Source organism: Galeopterus variegatus, unplaced genomic scaffold (assembly GCF_000696425.1).
Source record: "Galeopterus variegatus unplaced genomic scaffold, G_variegatus-3.0.2 Scaffold3402, whole genome shotgun sequence".
NCBI lineage: Eukaryota > Metazoa > Chordata > Mammalia > Dermoptera > Cynocephalidae > Galeopterus > Galeopterus variegatus.
The window spans coordinates 154,330-178,557 of NW_007729513.1; the positions used below are offsets into that span (position 1 = coordinate 154,330).

At 41.5% G+C, this 24,228-nt stretch overlaps 1 protein-coding gene across 3 annotated transcripts in view; it reads right to left on the reverse strand.

The window, feature by feature from the left end:
* Positions 1-24,228, reverse strand: part of JARID2 (jumonji, AT rich interactive domain 2) — a 270,823-nt gene that overhangs the window by 51,646 nt on the left and 194,949 nt on the right. For all 3 annotated transcript variants that reach the window (XM_008584905.1, XM_008584907.1, XM_008584906.1), the window contains 2 exons: positions 20,119-20,288; positions 7,064-7,240 (listed from right to left, as the gene is read on the reverse strand). In XM_008584905.1, the coding sequence (XP_008583127.1) occupies positions 7,064-7,240; positions 20,119-20,288 (347 nt within the window). The remainder of the gene's footprint in view (positions 1-7,063; positions 7,241-20,118; positions 20,289-24,228) is intronic.

The window sequence follows — 24,228 nt, forward strand, 5'->3', positions numbered from 1 at the left end:
ACAGGTGATCTTGGAAAAGTAATTTCCCTAGAACACCTGGCAATGGCCATCAACCACCCCACGAGATCTCAAGGGTGCTGTTGCTGTACACGGGACACCCTCAGTAATTGTGTCTTTATTCTAGAATTATCAATGAACACACAAATGAATGCAAATGTACTGCATCCTGCTCATTTCACAGAAGTGGAAATTAAGAATCAGAGAAACTAAATAAATGCCTTATCCAGGAATACATAGCTAATTAGCAGCTTAAAGGGCCAGAGAGGGGGTAGGGGGTGGCATGAAACTAAATTCCTGGTGATTATTTTGATGATAAAGACTTTGGTAAGAACTGAGTAGACAAAAAGGACACCACAAATGTGCATACTGCGCAACTTGTTATCTTAGTATAATTTTAATTATCTAGAAATGGTTGGGAAGGAGCAATGTTGGACATGAAAATATTCTACAGCTGAATATTTAATTTTCAAAGAACACTACATTTTAGTTTTACCAATTTTGGATGACAAACTTCTTATATCAATAACGCCCTTCTTTACTGCTAAAAATATTAACTTCAGGAATATCTTTACATGGCTGGCCAGTTTAGCTCAGGTGGTTAGACCACAGTGTTAAAATAACAAGATCAGGGGTTCAGATCCCTGCGCTGACCAGCCACCAAAAAAAGGAAGAAAAAAAAAAAAGAAATATCTTTACATTAACAGCTAGTGCCTCCTGCCTGAAGACTTACTCCCAAGCCTCACTAGTGCTTGCTTTAATAAATCGCTGACGTCAGACTGTTTCCTTTTCGTCTACCTTCTTTCTTTTTTTTTTGTCTTTTTCGTGACCGGTAAGGGGATCGCAACCCTTGGTGTGGTTTCGCCTACACTGCGCTCAGCCAGTGAACGCACCTGCCATTCCTATATAGGATCCGAACCCGCGGCGGGAGCGTCGCTGCGCTCCCAGTGCGGCACTCTCCCGAGTGTGCCACGGGCTCGGCCCTCGTCTACCTTCTTTCTATAAAGTAGATGCAAAATAGACCCAGGACATTTAAGCTTGGTTCAACCCATTCTCCTCTGGTTTCTTAAGGAAGCACTGCCATCCTGTGGATTGTTACTATTAGCTTCCAAGGACATTAAGCAGGGCTGTGTGTCCCAGGCAGTGCTTGTGGAGCTGGCTACCTGACACTGTCTATCAGATTTGAGAGAGATCTCCACCATCACAACCCAGGCTCTGCCTGACACAAAGCAAAACGGTCCAAGCTTTCATCCTTACAACAGAAAAGTGCACAGGCAAGACCACTGCAAGAGGCCTTTCAAAACCCTGACTCTTAGCTGCAATCTGCCACTTTTGGTGATAGATGCAAGACATCAGGCAGATACTCTACCTCATTAGCTGTAACGCAGGAACACCACCATCCATGACCAACTCCTAGTGACCCCCTCACAGGAGATGGAATTGAGAGATAACGCAGGTGTACACACTCTGAAAACTACAGTGTTTTTATCATCATTCATGGAGAACAACCCTCAAGTGCAAACTCACACAAGTGAACAGGTATCTGAGAGACCAACCTCTAAAACACAATGAGAAAAACCAACCACCAGTGATGCATACGTCTACACACATGGTTTAACTCAACTCTGGAGTGTCTACACAATCATCTCACTTAATCCCTACACCTCATGGATGAGGAGCTGGAGGCTGAAAATATGAAACAACTTGCTCAGAGGCAGACAGCCAGCATCTGGTAAAGGCCAAATTCAAAGCCAGGTGGCTCAGAGTCTGAAGACTGCATGCTATGCTCTCAAGTGCCTCTTCCCAGTTTTATTATCAATTCAGAAGGTCAAAGGCACACCAAACAAATTCGGTATAGAACAGTATGGCTCAAGAACAAACTTTAACTTACTTAAGTCATTAATCCCCATCAGTGTCACCCACAGAACACTGCAGATTGACGGAAGACCTACATTTCCAATCACCTATATGTCCACAGACACCAAACCACTCCTAAGGTGTCTACAATCTCTAATGTGACTTCTCAACTTCAGGCCGATGACATCTTTTGATTAAATCCTCGAAATATGCAAAAATTAGTATAGAAATCCCTTAAAGTCTTTTGCCTCTAGGCTGTCCCCACCCCAACCTGTCCTTCAAAATGTGATCCTAATTCATCTATCCAAAATGCAAACGTGACCACAGTATAACCCTTCCACTTCAGCCACTAGTGCCCTTCCCTTCAGAAAGGAAGGGAGAGAAAGAACACGTGGAGATCTTTGCATTAAATAATTACCTAACAGTAAAGACTCACGGTGCATTTTCTTTTCATGTGACTTTACAAAAGACTTGGTATTCAGATGCCTGAAACGGAAAAACGAATCCACAATACCATAAACATACACAAAAACTACGAAATGCCTTTTTTTTTTTTTTTTGGTCTTTTTTCGTGACCGGTAAGGGGATCGCAAGCCTTGGTGTGGGGTCGCCCACACCGCGCTCAGCCAGTGAGCGCACCGTACGAAACGCCATTTTTAATGGAGCCCAAAAGATCAGTGGAATATCTCAGCTGCTTACAGCCAACTGTCCTTCATAGAGGGATATGGGGGGTGGGGTTACAAAACAGAAGACAAGTAGCAGGACAGAAGAGGGACAGAAACGCCAGAAGACATGTGCCAGGAAGAGAGTGTGTGAGAAACACAAAGTGACAAGGGCTGGTATAAAGCCTCTGTGAAGCACATGGAGACAGCCTCAGTTTCTTAGGGCATTCCTGGTGGGTTTGCCAGAATTAATTAATTAGCCCTTTAAGGGTAGAGCCTTATATGCCTTGCTCATCTGTGTTATCTTCCAGGGTACTTAAATCAGCACAGGGTCTGACACACGTTTCTCACATGCACAGAGGTTAACATTTATCTCTGACAGAAAAATTAACTCCATAAACCTCCATAGATGGATAATATGGTTCACCATGGTTAATATGGCAAAATCCTGCCCTCGAAGATTCTACGATTATGTTTCAGCACTTTCCCCAGTGAAATGAACTCCGGAGCTCCCTTCCAAACCCTCTACAACTTCACCATGGTTAATATGGCAAAATCCTGCCCTCGAAGATTCTACGATTTATGTTTCAGCACTTTCCCCAGTGAAATGAACTCCGGAGCTCCCTTCCAAACCCTCTACAAATACAGCAATTCCAGGAACATGTAACATAAAAACTTTCCTAACACAGGCATTAAAATTTGCAGAAAACTCACAAAGTAATTTTGCAGGAAATATACTGGAGTTGGTTTGGTGCTTGTGTCTGTTTGTTTGGTCTTTCGAACACCCCATAGGAAATGAATTTTACTGACTAGGTTTGTTTAGAACATAAAAAAGGACGTGAAAGCTATTCATGCCTACCCTCAGCAACAAGAAAAACTCAGACAAAATTCAAATGTTTCTATGGGGCTGCTGAATTCCAGAGGGAAATGCCTGGTCTGGGAATGGGCAGACCTATGACAAACTGACAGCCTCAGCAGGGATGAGGCTGGGGACTTTGCTAACAGTATGGGATGGCAGAAAGGACCAGAGTCTTCAAGAGACCCAAACACAAAGATCTCATTGGGCCTGCAATTGTCTCCCCAACACACCTCCCCCCAAGTTTAGGTGTGGGACAGCAGAGAGAATCTGCACAGCCCTGGGGGTTCTGGGACTCTGCTGGACTTGAATCCAAAGGCAACCCTTTGAAACTGCAGCCAACCTTTTCTCAGCTCAAATACTGACATGATCAAAAAGGCAGAGGCTGGGGAGGTTGGAGATTGGGCTGATCACAGATGACCTCATTTGAACTAAAGCTATTAGCCAGGTGCTCTAACTGCCAAAAATCACAGAGCTTCACTTGCTGGGAAATAAACAAAACAAATTAGACTACAGCACACTTTCTTTGGGGGTGGTGGCTGGTTCCTACAGGGATCCAAACCCTTGGTGTTATCAGCACCACAGAGTGAGCTAACTAACCAGCCAGCCCCTACAGCACATTTTTACACACAATAACTGAATACAATAAAAAATAAAACATAAATTGGACCGATAATCAAGAAAGCACAGTGCAGCAGAAGTAGAGATGCAGGCAACTTAGTTAATAGAATTAGCAGATAATGGCCCTGGTGAAGCCCAGCTGGTTTTGGTGTGCTTCCAATGTTCCTCTCTTCTGCTGTAACTCCTTTGTGCAGGACAGAGCAAGACAATACTCTAGAAGACTCAGGCAGGAAGGAAGGATGATGAGGGAGAGCAAGAGCACAGACTCAGGGGGAAGGCAGGAAGCGGGGCACGGGGGCACGAGGGTTTCTCACCCAAGACACGCCCCCGCCACTTCCACCCAGCCCTCCCACACTGGAGCCACTGACTCGCACTATTCTCTGCAGACCCCAACCAAGACATTAACATTTATCGGTACATAAAAAGAACCTTACAGTGTTTCTGGAATTAACAAGCAAATCCCTAAAAAAGAACATTATAAACTCCCTTCAATCACCACACTATTGTCCTCATTCAAACATTAACAGTTTAATAGTCAAATCACATATAACATTTTCAAAAATTATAAGTTTGTGTACATACACACATCTACATACAGTTTTTCTTGACTCCTAATGACAACGACAGTAGTCAATGCAGAATTGTTACCCTCTTCCCTTAGGTGAGAACTCCAATTCCTCTACTCCCACTCTATCCCCTAATAATGTAATAATGTAACGTGCAGATATGCACTGCCCCTTCATGTAGTCACCCCAGACACAGCTCCTGCGAAAGGAGAACTGAAGACCCATGCACATGAAAGACAGTGAATTTTAACATCAGAAGTTGAATCTATGCGAAAATCATCTAATGACCCCTAAGTGTCTTCAACAAGCTCATCCTGGAAAAAGACAGAAGTTGGGGACCCAACCACACTGCAGAAGTACACCTGGGATTCATTCAACTGATTAACAAGATAGATGAATTCACCTGCCCAGTCACAGTAAGCGGGTGAAAAACAACCATCTTAAGAACCAACCTGATACGATACTGATGGGAAATGGATTTCTATCATATGAACATACAGAACTCTGGGTGTCATTTCATGTTTTGTTCATATTTATTTCCTCGATTCTCTATTAAACCCCCCCAATACTGGAAAATCAAATTCCTTCTCTAGATTAAAAAAAAAAAAATTCCAGAAGTCTCCTTCTATCTCAGAAATTTCATCCACTCTGAGAGCTCTAACCAGCAGCTCCATGATGATAAATCTCCAGTTTACTGGCTGTAGTTCCACTGTCTTTCACCATCACCACAAACTCAACAGACAATAAAATTCCTAAACACCCCCAAGTCAAACCCCTACCTAGTTCCTTCAACTCTGACTCTCCATGCCCTTGTTAAAAGCTGTTATAAGTTCTATGTTCTCAAGTCCAAGTTCTCATCAGCTGTTCCCTGGAGGGAATCATTTTTCCTTTTATGTCAGACTTTGCTGCCAGAGGAATTATTCTGAACTTGACCTATTTCACCTTATTTCCACCTCTAAAACCATCAATAGTCCCCTATTCTCTGTATTAGCATTCTTCCTCCTGCCTGGCAAGGCATATGTAATTGACCCTCTCCTGTTCTTCCACATCAGCCCAAAGTCCACCCCCCAACCCTGGTGGACAACATACCACCATCCCACAATCAGGCAACATTCCCCATTCCATAGTTCATGTTGTTCCTTCCTGGAAACAGCATCTACACACCTGTATCTGTTTTCCAAACCAGAGTCCCTGATGACCATATAGCTAGAGGCAACAACTTCTTTCCTGAAAGGTTAAAATGTATTTACCACTTTGTATTAGCCACTTCTCCCCAATTAAACTGCAAGTCCTTAAAAAGGGGTCACGTCCTCTACTGCGCCTATATGCCACCTAAACAAAGCCGTAAGCAAGAGGCGGGAGAGCTGAACAATCATAACGTTGACAAGGCAGAAATGCTAACAATAATGAAAGCTAGACACAGATTTCCATCATGTCAAAGCTACACCTATCCTGAGCCTCTTCTTCCCCTTGAATCCAGAAAAGCACAGGCTCTAAGAGAAAAAAACAAGGAATTTTCCTTTGCCTCAATCATGTACAGAGAGCACTGACTTTCTGCTGTTTGTAAACAGGGTCTCTTAGGAGAGTCCTAAATAAAATATGTCCAGTGGAGTAGCTGGCAGGAGCGCAGCCTAAAACTGCCTGGCCCCTATTCTCCTCTCTCCCCTCTACTTTTCTGTCCTCTTTTCTTACCTCCTTTCCCCTACCCCATGCTTTTCCAGTTACTCTGTACCCACCCCTTCCTTTTTATACTTACAGTACACGCTCCTGTGGGTACCGCCAACGCCAACCTGTGGTCTCGTTACCTTTGGTGAGGTAACTGCCTATACGTACAACCCAACACATTTCTTCACCTTCAAGCCCTTGCTGAACCCTCATCACTGATGCTAGCTGAACGTCTTCACAGCACAACTCCAGTAAGTCACTTCCCTACTGAGAAAACACTAGGAATGTTCTATAGGCAACTTTTTCAAACAAAATGAATTTCCCTCTGGCGCCCAACGTTTTTTTCCTGCCTTTTATCCTTTCCTACACACAGGGAAAATCAGACTACTTCATAATACTTGTGCATTTTCTTAATTCCATATGAAGAATAATTTTCTTTCTATACTATATCCACCTGCCAAAATCACAATAATAATTAAAAGTTGATCACAAAAGTTTTCCTCGAAATCATCTTGACCATCCCCATTTAGACGAGATCTCCTCCTCTTCTGAGTCCTATTATCTACAGCTCTTATGGAATTTATCACAGCGGATCTCCACAAAATAAGAATATCTATTCTCATTGGAACGATCTAGAATACTCTGGACTGGACTTTGTCGCACTAATAATTTCTTTGTCCGTAATATGTCTGGCACTTGGAGAACTCTCCAGAACCAGCTTTGTCACCATCAGCTATATAACCTTCATCCCTCCTCTTCTGAACAAACGTTCTCTTACACCTCTGTCACCCAAAGCTTTGGATTTTATCTTTCTTTACCCAAATTAGCAGAGGACCTACCATGCCCATTGTGAACGTGCTTGTGGGTTTTCCCTTTCCTAGGGGTTGACTGGCATGAAGATGAAGCATTGTTGGTGGTTGTTTTGACGTCTTCTGTCTCATCATCTTCCTCCTCAACATCCTCCTCGTCCTGAGAGCTTCCGAAATATACCATGCTGTTGGGCAGCGCAGGAGAACCTGGTGGGTTAAGAAAAACAGCTCATAAACCCAAGCCTTGGCCTTCACCCCTTCCAGAAGGAACCACAATCAAGACATTTATGAAGTCACAAACCTAAATCCTCATGACCCAGCAGATAAAACAAAGCCATTCATCTCTACTGCCTTTTTGAGTTTATTTTTCAAATAACCCCCCAGGAAACTCAACTCCATCTGTGTCCTTTAAAAAGATTTCAGGCAACCCCCTTCCCCCGCCTGAGGGATGATGCCATTTACCAAACATAATAAATCAAAACTTTAAAAAATCTCATCTGAATCATTCTGGAGGGGAAACAAAAAACACCACCAAGGACTGAATTGAGCAAGAATATGTAAGCAAATAAAAATATGGACTCACACTCTTTGATGAAGAGTGACTAGGGTAGGCACTTAAATTAAAAGACTAAAAATGAAAGACAAATATAGAGAAACAAGAAGTAAAAACAGAATGTAACATTTCCTTCTATAGGGTCGACATGGATTCCCAGAACTCCTGATGTATTTGGAAGCAACACTGATATTATAATTAGGTTAACAGGACGTAAAATTACCAAAAACCAAACCAAACCAAAAAAATGAATAAATAAACCTCCTCACAGAACTCACATTCCTCCCACCTCATATATTTTAATCTCCCCATCCTTAAATGTTTTCATTCTGAATGTAAGACAGAACAATAACAAAAAGTTCAATAATTATAAGAATAAGTTTATCAAGAATGAGCTCAATATTACAAAGAAGCACAATATAGTGCTTCCTTATCAACAAAGGCAACTGAGAAGGAGAAACAGTTAAGCCATTGGTAACATTTGAGATCAGAGGTTGCCAAAGTCTAAAGATAATCCCCGCATCGATCTGCTTTCCTATTCAGTATTTTTGGGAAAGCAACTACTGAGGAGAACTAATAAATATGAAATTCATTTCTTCTCTTTCCTACGTTCCTACGAATGAGCTAAGACTCCAGTAATGACAATGAAAAGACAATTTACTCTCCTTCCTATGTGGAAACCATTCCTGTCCAGCTTTGGAACTACATGCTCTGAGACCAAGAAACAGAAATGAAGGAGCAATACCGGGAGCTGAGATGGCAAACCAAATGCCCGTCTCCCCAAAAAGGAAAGACTAAACGGATACCTTCCTCCATCCCAGTCGTCCCATGGCCCACCAACATTCAAAAATCCCAAAAGTCCTGTGGATCACACCACCAGGTGAAAATGAAACTCCAGAGGGACGTAAGTAGCAAAAAGACCCTTCTGTGGCTAACAGAACTGAATTTGTCTCACAAATGCCACTTGTTTTTTTGGTTTTTTTTTTCCCCGCTACCCTTGATTGTTTGCATTTAGAATCTTGCTCTCAACAGAAGGAAGGTTCATAAACCTACCACCGACTTCGGGGGAAATAATCATTTAATCATCTAGGAGTGAGATAGTAAAATAAAGAATTTAGAGTTAAAAGAAAAAAAGAGAGGGATAGAAGAAAATATCTAGCCATATTTTCACTGGAAAAAAATATACACTGTTGTTCTAAATGGTTTTACAACTAGTACAAGAGTAACCAGGAAAAGCAGAGATATTACCCTGGTTTTCACTCAGGAATCACCATTCACAGGTATATACAGGATACTTACAGAGGCAAATCTATCAGTATTGATGATACTGACAGAATTACTTTTTTACTACTTAAGAAAAAGCAAGAGAAACTACAGCACTCAAAAGATGTCCAAATTAGTTTACCATAGATCCATCTCATCCTAGCAAATAACATAACATGTTACATGCCATCAATCGGATTACAGAAGAAGACTTGGAAGTTTTAACTCTCCTGGAAAGTAGAGGGAGGCTGTTAAACAGTTCCTTCCAGATCAAAACATCCACGCTGAATTTCTTTTGAAGAACAGCCCTTCTACGATGTATCTTGGACGCACTGAATAGTGATTGAAATCAGAAAGATAGGTTCAATTTTTTAAAAGTGGGTTTTTATGTAGACCCTGCAGCAATCTCTGTACAGCCTACTGTGCTAAGTGTCAGAGGGAAGCAGAACCAGGAGAGGAAGGAGGGAAGGCAGAGTTAAGGGAACGTATTTCAGGAAAAGGGACATGTCACCCTTGTGGCCTTCCTGTTGCTCCACTCAGACGAAAAGGTGATAAACTCTGCACCTGAGGCTGTTTGGGAGCAATGTGAAAATAGGGCAATCTGATCTAACAAAAATACGTTTCAAAAAGAATAAGATAAAAATCCATGTGGAACACATGAGAAATAAGCAAGGAATTAACTTCCATTTACAGAATCTGCTGAGGATTTTTAAAAATTCAGCTGTCAGAGAAGCAGCATGAAGCAAATATCACATTCTTGACACTCAAGATGTTGAGAGAATAGAGTGAACTTGGTTAAGTTTATGTTCTAAAGAACTAAAACAGAGAAAATGTCTACACTCCCAGCTCAGCATCCAGGTTTTGTTATTTTCCTAAAGAAAGCATATAGGTAATTTCTTCAAAAAAAGCATAAAACAAAAACAAAACACACACACACACAAAAAAAAAAAAAGAAAAAAGAAAAGAAAAGGAAGAAAAAAAAAAAAAAAAAGCAGGAAACAGCCAATCTTATGAGTGGGTTTAATAACTCCTTAGCAAAGGTAAATGTATAGATGTGAGCTGCTAGATGTTTTTTTAAAAAGCCAGAGACTCATATAAGAGAAATTAATATAGGAAACAGAAGACCACTGTAGAATAGGGGCGTTTCTAAGAAACTGGCTCTCAAACCATAAGCATGTAACAAAACCAAGCCCTTCTGAGGCATCCGGCCCTCAAGTTAGAGGTGGGAAAGGCCACAACCATGTAGAAGAGGAAACAAGCAGATTGCCTTCAACTTACACAGTGATTCTGCTTCTACTCAGGCGATGGCATGTGGGTCGGGACCTAAAGGTAAAGCATCAGCAAAGAAAAAAAGATAATGAAGGGTTCTCAACCCAGATGCGGCGTTGAGAGCTCTTATACTGAAGGGACAGAAGAAACTTCCCAGAGAAGAACGGTGAAGGAAAAGGAGTAGAGCTCAACATATTCCAGGCGAGGTCAGCTCACCACCACCAGAGGCAAGAGAGCTCTGGGTTCAAGCCTCAGGCCTGCTCCCATTCTCCCCTCGGGCAGGTGACCACTCAAGGACAGCACTGTCCCGAGCCTGGATAAGGCCGTACTACTCTAGGCATCTTCCTCCAAGAAGCACTACCCATCGACTACCTCTGCCCACCAAAAGGAGCACTCTTGAACCATTCGCATCTCCCCTCGAAGGAACAGACCTCCAGAACTTGGCTGGGCACCCTCATACTGTACATTTCTTTAACCCTGTAGTGAAACTGAACCAGAGACTAAATCCAACAGAACCTAATGCTGCATATTCCACCGCTTTCCCCCCATGTGGCTGTTGCAAATCCCTCTAAGAATCCCGCTGGCACGTCCATTTGCAAAGTAACTGAGAGGCCAAGCTGGAGAAAGCACACCTAGAGAATCCAGACCTGGGGAAACCACAACACTGGCAAAATGAAACAAAAGCAGTTTCCTTTCTTTCTCTCTTTCTTTCTCGTTAAGACAAAACCAGAAATGCCAAAGTGAAAATGATCAAGGTAATAGAGAAACATTAAATGTTATAGGATAATACCTAGAAAATCGCTAAGTAACCTCAAATATGCAAAGGAAACAAAGCTTCTGAGAAACTAGTTATGACACTTACACGGAGAGTATTTATTTCCTCTTAACCTAGATACAAGCTTGACTATCTAATTTAAAACTAAGTGCAGAGGAGGAAAAATCTGTAAGATACAAAAAAGATGCAGAAAAGGATTTTTTAAAACTCTCAAGGCACACAGGAGTCTGGGATATTTATTACTGGGGAAAATCACCCCACATTCCTCAGCATAAAATGGGTGAATGCGTGTATTACATAATTATATTGATGTTAAGTCAACAGAAAGTTAGTTTAGTAGATGTATTTGAAAATAAAAGTGTGTTTTTAAGTTTTTCATTAAAAATAGGTTGCAACTTATAGATCCTGGCACAAAAGGAGTCAGCTTCATATCTAAAAAATTTATTAGGACAATCTCTCTCCTCCACATGTCAGATGAGGCAATCTTTTGAAAAGCTCCTTGTGGGTCCAGCATTCACGAAAAAGGGGAACAGAGCTGCAGGATGTAAAGAAGGAGAGAGCTGAAGACAGGAGCTTCACAACTTGAAAATTCATCCTAAAAAGAGACCTTCCTCTTCACCTGTAGCCTGCTGCCAATCACCAGCAAGGGGTGCTCAGAAAGGGCTCAGCATCCTGCATTAAGAGCCAGGCCCTTGCATTCTCAGCATGGACTCTCCACATTGAGACACAGCCCGGATCATGACATGAAACATCCTGTGAGAGAGGCTGACTTATCACACGGGATCACGTCATATCTCTCCTTTACAAACTCTGTGGTTTTAGAGTAGTCATTAATGAAAGATTTATGTTATAGAAGGCTAAGGATATTGTTAGTGGATGTGGGGTGGGGAGAGAGGGAGGATTACTTTATTCTCCTTTACAAACTCTGTGGTTTTAGAGTAGTCATTAATGAAAGATTTATGTTATAGAAGGTTAAGGATATTGTTAGTGGATGTGGGGTGGGGAGAGAGGGAGGATTACTTTACACTCAGTGACTTTCAGTGTATTTAGTATATATAATTTTCTGTTAAAATTATATGCAGATTTTTCTTTCCCGATTATTCAAGTGCATTAGCAAATGTGGAAAAAAATCTGAACTTGGATCAGATAAGAGGAATGGGGAATACGGAATGCATGTGTGCTTTGCCAAAGCCGTATTTCATTACTTTTCAGAATTAGCTGGCAATGTCTCTACAATATTTACTGAAGTGCAAACCAAATGTTTTCATCTGGACAAAAATCAAACTGTGGTATGTTACAACCACAACAGAAATCATTTTAATCCAAAAGCCTGCTTTCTCTAATTTAGGCTGTGGTTGCTGTAAAATTGGATTCTTCTCTATGAATCATGCACACAGACAAGCCCTCCTTCCCATTATCTTCCCTCCCTCAACCAGTTCTTGATCTTAACAAGCTAAACATAGCTCGGTTCTATTTTGGAAAGACCCTAAAGGGATTCCCTGCACACTGTCATTTAGCTGGAGAGTCAAATTCAGTTGCTTGATCCAATTAAGATGGGGCTGGCCCACTGAGTTGGCATTTCTTATGATTTGTCTGTAGGATACACAAACAGAATGAAAAATTGTCAGCCCCTACTATCATATTAAATTAACACAACAAACTTCAAAGTAAACTGGTAGCGACTGGGTGGGGAACAGACGGAGAAGACTGGAGAAGTCACAGAAGAAGGCAATCACAACAGTTACCGTAGCTCTTTGACACAACTGTGTGTTTACCAGGCAGACACTGTTCTAGGCACCAGGGACCCAGACAGAGCAGATGTCTGCGTTCATCACACATGTAAACACAAACCTCCCTGACAGACTATGGGGCAACTGTCACACACTGAACGGTAGCTTCTTCTGGCCGTTACGACTTACAAGGGAAGAAGAATTTGCAACAGGATTTCCCAAGTGTCATCCACTTGGGAAATATTAACCACTGAAAAATACTCTCCATTGAATCCAAAGCTCCAGGATGACACCTCGGCTCTGGCAGTCAGTCACTTATTTGTCTTGATACACACGTCTTCAGCCAAAACAAATGCTATGACCCATAAGGTGGTGAGGTCAAATATGAAAGAACACTCTAAGTAGCTCACATTAAAGGACACTGTTAAGCCAACCGTAGTTCAATGACAAAAACAAGTCACATCTATGAAGTCAGACTTTCATTCTTTGTACAGGGTAGAACAATGCATTTCCTATCTTCTTTCCCAAACAGGAAAACAAGTGGATTGTGAGCGGGTGTAGGGGAGGTGCAGAAATGCAAAATGAATTCCACAGTCAGAATGAGTGAGAGTCACACCTCGTGAGTGCTGGAAACCTTCAGCCATGTAAAAGTCTTTGTCAGGAAGTAATGACCTCCTGGGCGCAGAACCAGTCGTTCCCTCAGCATCCCTCCTTCTGGATTACAGCTCTCAGCACCAGCCTAAGTGCACGTGCACCACTTAGGTGCACCTATCTGCTCCTACATGTGGGAAACTCCCCCCGTTAGGGCAGGCGTTCTATCTGCAAGAGCCCTAACATGAAGGACTTGGCAATGAGAATACCATGGACAAAACACCACTTTCCCTCTCAACTTAACTCACTCGCTGATCTAGCATCTTTGTAATTAAAAGCTGCAACCTTCCCCTTATAGCCTTTTCCATGTTCTTCTCTGCACAGGTGGATTAAAATATACACAAATACACAAATGCCACGAGGTCTCTGGTACTCTTTATTTCAAATGAATACCCAAATCCCACCACACAGCAGCCATTATGGTATTCGATCTATGTAATGTCAACCATGATGGCATCATTTCAAGTTGAGAATGGCAAACAGGCTGGAAAGTTGACTTCATCAACCCACAGCCACTGCACAATACCACCCAAGCTGGTGTGAACCTTTGTAAACCAGGTGAAGCTTCCTCAGTTCATGACAGAAGCACTGAATACTCATCTTTCCTGTGGGACATGGATACCAGGGACTTAAGTGCTGCAGCCAGCAAGGTGCTTGGCAAACAAGACAGCACTGCCACCACTCAAGGTTTTTTTCCATCTATTTTCCCTAAATGGATTCCAGAAAGCGCAAGAAATACTAAGGGCCTCTCTACAAAGTAACAAGAAGGCCAGAGATGATTCTGGGAAGTACTACTGAACATGTGCCAGCAACCACTAGCAGGGGAAGGGAAAGGGAGCCTGCTTATCTTCAGAGGGCAAAGCGTGGTCAGAGGCCAGCTGGCCTGGAACAGGGCCAATCCTCGCAACAAACCATCTTGGAGTCTGAACAACTGATCAAGGTCACAGAGCAATTAAGAGGAATCCATCCTTCCCCTCCTCAGACCACAAGAATTCCAAGGTTTAAAATTTCTTCATTACTAGGCTGATAAACTATCCAAGCACATAAATTGTTTGCTCAGCAGAACTCAGCCAAGTAACCCAGACTCTAGGGGAAAACCAAGAACATGAGCAACACAAGACTGGTATGATTTGGAGAAAAGAAAAGGTGGTGGCCACTGAAGCTCTCAAGGCCGTGATAATACCATTTTGGATCATAATTTTATCATTGCTGCTCTCAAAAATTAAGATGCAAAACCTCTGAGAAGGGACCATGAAAAGAAGTTGCATACCACTGTGACAGTGTGCATTCTTCCCCAAAGAGTTTGCGTAATGTAACGCATTCCCCTTTTGCTCAAGGAAGTTCATTAACAGTGCCATAGTGTTCCTTGCAATTGGGGGACTACTTAATTGCTTTCTAGTTGGTTAATCCCCTTTCATTCTGTGACCTCAAAATCACCCCAGGCTTTTGCATTTGCCCTACTTAGAATCCCTCCTCAATACCCAAGGCCAGTGCTACATCAAAATATGTGCTCCTTGCCTATAAGGCCAGCAACTGTCTTTAGAGACAACTCTAGGGGTGGGCTGTCTCTTCTGTTACCTGCTATTCGACACCTAAGTCTCAAATCTAATCCTCTTCTGCTTCCTTTGCCTAAACTCACTGGAGAAGAGTAAACTGTACTCTGTTGACTACCTCAGGCACCATTCCGGGCTTGTTTCATGCCTGTAACCCTTGGTTTAACTGCATGGTAACTGTGTGCTACAGACACTGGATACCCATTTTACAGATGAGGAAACTCAGGCTGAAAGAGATTTAAGTCATCTGCCCAGGATCTGCCAGGTTTATGCCTGTCCTCCTACAATAACCCCCTAGGATAGCCTCCCTAACCTCAATCCATTTATGGCAGAGATGCAAAAATCATCTTAAGTCACCTCGCAGCTGAAGAACCTCAGTGGTGCCCAATACGTAGCCCAAGGCCCACAGAATCTGACACACATCCTAACTGCCCTGCTTCAACTCCAGTAAACCCCAAGACTCACCAACGCCTTGGCAGGCGTTCTGCACAACTCCTTCACGGCTCAAACCCCTTTCTACAAAGGTTCCCAATACACTTTACAAGAGGCAGCTCAAATGTCACTTCCTTTGCATCCCAGACAGGCCAAGACAGACTTCCCTTCCTGCTCTCCAGTGATACACACCCCTACCCTGGCGTTTTCACATATTTATGGTTTTATCATCCATTTCACCTACCACCTGATACTGCTTTCCTGTGTCTAATCTCTGTTTTCTAGGTATCTAGCATATAAAAATGGTTCATAAAGGTTTCCTGAATTAATTAGCAAATGAATGACAGCTGATGAGTAGACTCTTTAAGACAGGGGAAACAGAAAGGCAGGCAGTCCCAAAACAGGATAGCACTGCTTCACGACGGCTCACAGTGAAGATGTTTACTAGGAACTCTCCCCAAGAAGGTTCCATCACCCAGCTGAGCTGTGACACTGAACTGTGACACCACGGACCTAAGAATCAATTGTGAGTAGGTGTGTATGTTTCGGGAATCCCTTTTGGGAATCCCCTTGTTTGCAGTGCCCGTAAATAAGAGAATCACTTAACCTGCCACTCCTCTGCTGCATTAAGCTCTTTTTAATCTGTTAATAATCATAGTCAGAACAAAGAGAAGACGACAGAACTCATTAAGAATAACGAGGCTTGTGACAGGAAATACAGCGATGGTGGGAATCGCTGCGTGCAGCACACACACAAACTCTCTTCCCCGCCTGTGCCAGCGAAAGATACTAATTATGCCTCTGGCAAGAGACATGAAGACCTGTTCAAGGCAGCTATTTAAAGATAAACACAATGCAGGCAAACGCTCAGGCCCGCTGCACTATTCAATCCATCCTCCTTTCCTTTAGAAATATTAGGTCATGATACCAAATAGGAAAGGAAAGCGCCTGGCCAAACTTAGCTGATAGATCTGAATGCCTTAAAACAGACTTTGAATCTCTGAAGCTTTTTAACCCAGCATGACTATCTGGTGTGTTTACCTATCTGTACTAATCTCAGTATTAATGGTATAGGGTTGTTTTTTTTTTTTTAAAACCTCAAGATTTTCGGGGAGAAAGTATAACCTGGGGCTCTGTCACTGTCATTAATGGGTAACGCACAAGGCTTAAAGAACTCCTTTAGCTATCTTTCTCTCACCCTCATAGTTTATTTTCCTCCATATTCCAAATTAGCACCAAGACTATTAAAGGTAATAACTGGGGACCGGAGAAAAGAATGACCCGTAATTCTTGGCAACAAACATCACTTCCAAGTCTTTGATTTGATTCCTTCATTATTTCGGCAGCCAGACTCTTTCCTATACATAATGAGCTTATTAAAGACTGCCTTCTTTACCCTCACAGTGCCCGCTGTCACCCAAGGGTGATGGGCTGGCTGAGCTCTTTCTCCTGAACATTAGGTTTGGGGCTCTGACAAGCTCTTCTTGGTTTGGAATCAGCACCAAAAAAGAAGAAGCAGAATTAGAATGCAGGTATAAAAATGTTAATCAGGTTCCCAACTGTCAACTTTACCTGAAAAGGATATATGTCATCAACAGTTGACACCAAACAGTTATATGTGAATCAGGAATTAGATAAATTATGAGAATCCACAAAATGGAACATTGTTAGACTATTAAAATATGATAGACAGGTATTTATGTGATAGGTAGGAAAACCAGACTGCAAAAATAAAACTATATTGCAAAACCATATTTATATTTATATGCAGTATATATATTTACACCATATGTACACACACACATAGAAAGCTTAGTTACATATTCACAAAGAAGGCAGTGGTGATCTCTGAAAGATGGAAGAGAGGTTATTTTCAGTTTACTCTTTTGCCTACTTATCTGTCTTTTCTGCTGATATTCCCAAGATGAAATGTATTTCCTTATGGTAAAATAAAGTTTACCAAGTTATTTTTCTTAATTCAAAATTAAAAGAAAATTATAAGTACCAAAATGACAGGGATCATTTATTTAATCCTTGTACACTTTGAAATACAAGTTTTAATGAGCTCAAGCAATTACATATTTAAATATGTCATCTAATCCCACCAAATCCTTCACAATTCCAGGGTCAAGAAGGTATCACATGTTATCATCTGTCATTTTGGGCTTGTAGAGCCAGATCAGGTAAACGCACCTGTCCTTACAAAAAGATGATATTTTAAAGCCAAGGTAACTCTCATTTTTAATACCTCACATCTAAAAAGTATAGGAGAAATAATAAAAGAGTGTAATAAGAGTCCTTACTGTACAATAGCTGAAAACAAATAGCAAAACCTATTTGATTGCCTGGCTTATAAAGCAGGAATAAATTTCCAAGGCTCAGAGCATTTTTCCAAAATTGTTTTAAACATCTCCTAGGTTTCACTTATTTAAACCTTTGCTGCATTTGACATCTCAAAGATGTAAACCGTGTCTATGAAAAGGCAATTCTCTTACGTCTAGAAGTCAGAGCTGGGTACTTGGTTATGTTCTATCTAGATGCCATTTATCTGAATAAGCATGCCTCTCCAAGTAAGGCCCTCTCCAAATCTCTTAGAATCACAGAACACATGATTTTTTAAAAAAAAATGTATACACAGGTATGCCTGGCACAAACATACAGGTTCCTCTCTGCATACAATCACTGAGATATTCCCTCATATCATTCTTGACTTCCCCACCTTCAGGACCTGAAAACAACTGTCACATGCACTTCAACGTGAAGATGTGCATAACTCGATTCCATGATCAACAGAGCAATTTTCAAACATCCTAAAGGAACATGGTCAGTGAATATTCAGGACTCACAGACCATTATTTCACAATTTATGTTAAGCAAACTTCTCACAGCAATTCCAGACATCAAAATACCTTTTCCAAAGAAGTAACCTAAATAATTAGGTCATGAGTAACCTGTGAAATAATCTGGCTCCAACTGCATTAACAACCCACGTATGACCAAAGTCACAAATGAAGAGTCCCATCCCCATAATACTGCTGACCCGTCAAAGACTCCATCAGCTCAAATTCCTTCCTCTGAGTCCCTCGTCCCACTCCCCTCCACCCCTGATTGCACCACACCACACCCTATCAGCCTCACAGCCTCTTGGTCCCCTTTCTTCTCTTCCCCTCACAGCCAAACCAGCACCAGATTGTGTCATATTTCATTCTCCCATCTTCCTTTCCACCTTCACACTCAACACCTAGGATCATGAGAATCTTTCAGCAAGGAGCTATGTAAAAACATACCTACCTCATTCTGTTTTTTCAAGGCTGAATGATCCACAGCTCTAGAAAATTTGTAACGCGATTACAATTACTCTCCTTTGTTGGCTTGAGAGTCTCCAGGGACTACCAACACAGCCTATAATGTCAAATATAAACCTTAGTTTCTCGTTTTCCCTTCCCTGGCAATTCAGTCCCCAAAGGTGATTGATGAGATGGAGCAACCATGGGGGGTTTAAAAGTGCCCCACCTGGGGGAGTGGAGGCACTGGAGGTGGGAGGTGGGTTACACTCAAAAGACTGAGCAAAAAAATAAACATATTAAGAACAATAGGAGCCAGGTTTCTCAGTGTTGAATGTGAAAGGAAGAAAGCCGGACTGGCTTTTGGTGTTAAAATGAAATTGAAGGTATGGATGCTAACTCCTAGATTTTAACATACACAGAGCTCTGGATACATTCCGTAAGCATGGGTGTACATGTGCACGAGCGCACACACGTTACCTCTGGCCACAAAGAGTGCCTGGGAGAAATGACACTGTAGCAGCTCTGAGCATACCTGCATGGTGGTACTGTATCATGGTACTTTTGATGTTTGCAGGAGACTGTCCTTATTTGAAATACTAATGTATTGGTGGGTGATGAGACATCAGGTAGAAACTTACTCTAAAATAGTTCAGGAAAAAGTGATTTTTAAGGTACTTAAATCCTTGTGTAATTATTTCAAAATGTTCAAATAAATAAATAAACAGGAATCCTGAACCTTGAGCTTTTCCCACAAATGTCCAATAGTAAGGACTGGTATTTCTGTTCATTTCTCTCACCTGATGGCACCCAAGTCTTAGCTCTGCCCTACCATTTCCTCCGCAAGAAGCTCCACAAACCCCTTGACAATCTTTTGTATACTTTCCTCCCAACTATTAGAAAGTTCCATTCCTGCAATAAACGCTTTCTCAAACAAGTCCATTTAAATCCAAACCTGGCCACTCTTACGAAATCGTGCCCTCGCCTTGCACTCTATAAACTGGTCTGATTATCACTTACGGACAGATACTGTCACTGCTCACTATGCTACTGCTTTTCTTAACATAGTAAGGGATGGAAGGGTGGAGAGCCCCTGGGCAGGTGGCTTATAATAGGCCTTAGGAAACACGGGGACAGGAGACTTCATACCCATCCACAACTCCCCCACCAAAAGAAAATAACTTAAACCACGCAAAAAGAAAAGTCAGGGCTTCGTGTATGAAGGTGTAGTGGTAGCGCTGGTGGTGGTAGGGGGGTTTTAAAGGGGTGGTAGGGAGAAGTCAACTTATAAAAATGAAAACTACAAATTGTGTCACCACGTGTTGAGAAGCCAAGAGGGATGTTAAGAGTCAAGTGAAAACAGAAGAAATAGGAAGACAATAAATAGCTGGCTCAAAATCCACACCTGGACAGCACCCTCTCTGCAGGATTCTGTACTTTCAATTCTCCCTCCACCAGGTGGAGAGAGGTGAGCTCGGCACAGAGCAGAGCGAACACTTACTCCACATGTACACTTTTAGACCTTTTCCTTCAACTCGGCTGAGCCATGCAAAAGGACCGGTAATGCTGTCTTACCTCGAAGGCAGAGAAAAGTAAGAAAATCTTCTGTCTTAGGCTTCCTTTTAGAGAGGTCAGAGATTTGAGTAGCTGGAGCGGGTAGCAATGGCTCCACTATCTTTACTGGAGTTGTGCTGGGACTATTCGGCTGAGATTGGGCAAACTTCCTTTGTGCTTGCAGCCTGGGCCTGTAAAAGCAAAAGAAAATTAAAAATAAATTAAGCAGAGACTAGAGGATATAGACCTATGTGCAGCGATAAAATCATGACACAAAAGGGGAAAGAGACCCTATTTCACGCAAACTCTTTCTAATTAAGGTTCCATCTCTCGCAGACTCCCATAAACCACATGCCTGCCTTAAAGTGCAATAAATTTGGTGAAAAGACTGTGTTTTATACATGGATAATAAAACACGTGGCATAAACTGGGAATGTGAGTGCGTAAGTGCATTCCTGTGTGCCACCTGCACGTATGCCTGAGGATCTCAAAAACTGTATGCAGTGTTTGAAGGTACAGGATTAATATCTTAAGTATTTTCATTTCAGCCCACAGTAAAATAGAAAATGCAAATTACCCTACTGCATTCATACAGCAATCTAAGCTTTCATCTGAAACTGTCACGATATGCCCAGTTCCCTTCCTGTGGTGTCCTTCCACCCAGTCCACCTTGCCTATTTATCCATCACTGTCCAGTCTTCTGCCCAAATGAAGTAGTGTCAGCACATCTAACCTCAGCCATAGAAGTTCATTACAATTAGAGCCTGTGATGCAGCAGCAAAAAGTGTCTCTCTAGTCTAACCGAACCCCCTCCCAACACCACCAAATTACCCTACCCAACAGGGTTAAGTCCAAACTCTTTATAGTAACAGATTGAAAAAAATGACACTACCCTTCAAGCCTCTTCCTGATTGCAATCCTACATTGATATTAATCCCCTAACTTACCCATTTGGCATCTACAGAGCACAACTTAGATTTGCTTAAATAAACACCTTTCATCTGACAAATCTTACATGTGAGACATTTCTATCAATACTAATGAATACTGAGAAAGTATCTTTCCTTCTCTCCTAACACTGTAGCCAACAGTGAATTTTCCTTTCTCTACACAACTAAGTATACTAACATTTTTAATTTATGTATAACTAACCTGACATTTATCAGAATTGCCTAATAATAGCTCTTCTTTTAAACTATAAAGATCTCAACTCATAACAGAGCAGTAAGCAACTTTGAGGATGAAAACCTTCTTGTGTACTGCTTTAAACTGTCCAGGTAGGGATACTCTCAAAAATAGAAATACAAACATTACTTGAGGGCAGGAAAATAGCAAAAAGAACCAAGAAGCAGTCCCATGGTACAGGGTTTTAAATAGATCTCGTTAGAATCCCAAATTAGTATCACACATTGTGTTGGGTTGACAATGCAACCCCACTAAAAACAATGAAATACTAAATTAAGAAATAAAAAGAAATCTGACATACTTGTAAATCACATAAAAGTTTTCCTTTGAACACTTATAGTTGGGAGTAGATTAGGTAAAGTAATAAACATAGAATCTTAAACTGTTATGCTAAAAATACCATAATATTCAAAAATAACATCCTAGTATTTCTTAAAAAAAAACACTAAATACACATGTATGTGCGTGCACACACACACACACACACACACAGTTTTCTACATTATAAAAATACTTTTAAATTTAACCTCATAAATCCCCCACCCCAGCCTCCCCAAAACATTAAGTATCACAATGCTATGAGGTGTTTATATTTCTTGCCTTGCTTAATTAGTAGAACTGTTTCCTTGATTCAACTTATCTCTCATTTTAACCTTAACATCCCTTGTGGCCTAACCAGTATCTGCTCTTGCCTCCCTTATGACCCACCAACATCACTATTGTCTAGACCCTACCTCTGATACAAATTGACATTCAATAAAAAGCATGACTACTTCAACTATTTAACTGTGCAGTCCATAAAGCCTAAGAAATCTATGAACATCAAGGCTCATTAAAAGCACTTGAGAACCCAGGATTAACCAACGTTTAGTAGTTACATGAACAAGATATTGGTACGAAGCTAATCAAGTTTAAGAGAAATTTCCCAATGTTATGAAAAGCAAAGAAATAAGGCAATGTCATTATCTCTATGACATGGGGAAGAAAGAGCTTTTTTGGCAGTCAATTCACTGCCTGTACATAAGATGAGAGAGACCAGACCTATGATCTAGGGAAGTGACCCAGACCAGAGGAGCGAGCTTCATGGTGGACCACTCAAGGATCAGATAGCAGAGGAGGAAGACGTTCAGACAACTTTAGAGCAGTGCTTCACAATCTGAGACATGGAGCCAGTTTGTGTCTGATTATTTACCCCCTTTAAATTTTCTACTGTTGCAACTGGATATATTCTTTTAATACCATAACAATATTAAACTCAGAAAAAAAGAAGACAGACATAAAAAATACAAGCCCGAATTTATTATGAGATTCAACAGACAAAATCATTTGGTCAAACTGCTCTATGTTTCTAAAAGCTCACTCTCAATTCTGTACTCAATTCATTGGCACCTGGCACTGGCCACACCTGGAGCAGCAGAGCTTCAGAGGAAGGGAAGACTACAGAAAACTCCAACCCGTTCCAACAAGCCACCCACCAAGCCACCCACAGCACTGCAATGCCACCCTCAGGTGGATTGACCTCAACAGAACTACACGGTTTTTCCAACAAGGCTTCTCTGTACCATCAACATTTTTTTTTAAGTTTCTAATTTAGAAAAATTGTTCTGATTATTTTTTTAACTGTCAATTACATAATGTACATATCTTCACTTAAACAGACACACTTCATACTCTGAGCATTGCAGAATTTTATAGAAATATGGCCTGCATATCAACAGGATGTTAAGTGTTCACTGCTTTTTTAGAAGTCAGTAGCGACAAATGCCAGACATGATGAGAAGACTGTGTGGGCACACAATGAAAAACAAACAAGTAAACACAGACGAAGCACAGGTGACTGCGTGGGATACTGTAAGATATTTTATAATTTCAGGCCCTCAGAGATAAACTGCTCCTACACTGTTGAAATAAAAGGCACTCTGTGCCTGATGACCTTCCCAGTAAGACTATGAAAAATAAGGCAGTAACAGATTAAAAACTGGCAGCAAAATAAATTACCCCTCAGAGGACGAAGCAAAGCTCCCAAGTGTTTAAGCATTTGTGAGACCCAGATGAAACCAGCAACTAAAGAACAAGACAAACCAATATCTTTTTTAAAGAGGCCAGAACAACCCATGCTGTCCACAAAGGACAGGTATGTGGTTTGGGTTTTCATCCTGAAGAGTCCCACAAGGATTACAAAGATGTTGACTTTGCCCTATTGGCCCCATAAAACCAAAGAGGTTGAATGACAGAAATTAGAGCCAAATCTTTGGAGTAAGTTAGAACTCTAAGTGCAGGCATGTTTCCAGGGGAGGTGGCACCCCCACCTGCAGCAGCACTGACCTCACCCTTCCCTCCCTTCCATCCACTCACCACCTTCCATCCCACCATTACAGCAAAACTGCTTTAAAATGAAAATGCTGTTTGGTCTAAGAGAGGTTCAGAGTCACTGTGGGGGTAGGGATGAAGAGAGTATGGGGTTCATGGGACTGAGGAGAAAACTTGGAATGGTTGAGGGAAAACAGAATGTGGAGCCTCCAAAGCTTCTCAGCCTACAGTTTAGCCAGGATGGCTCTTACTGTTCCCGGGTAATACAGAAAGCCCTAGTGGAGGTGTCTGTCCCTCACACGAGCTGTAGACTTAGCAATGACAACATGATCCGCTTATATGTTTGTGTTTCATTAATTCTTCAAGAAGATCCCTTACAGAAGATGCCTTTATTCTAGGAACTCTACATGTACCCTTATGTCAACGAAATCAATATAATTGATTCAGCAAATCAGCGCAAGCCAATGTAACTTATCGAATCAAGGAAACGTAAACCAGTGGAGGATGAAATGAATAAATATAGATATATTTAGAGGGTAACATTTTATTTACAGCATGGTAAAATCTAGGGTTGGCCAGTAGAGGTGATAGAGTATCCGATCAGATCATCATGGGGGGGGGGGGGGGGGGTTAAAA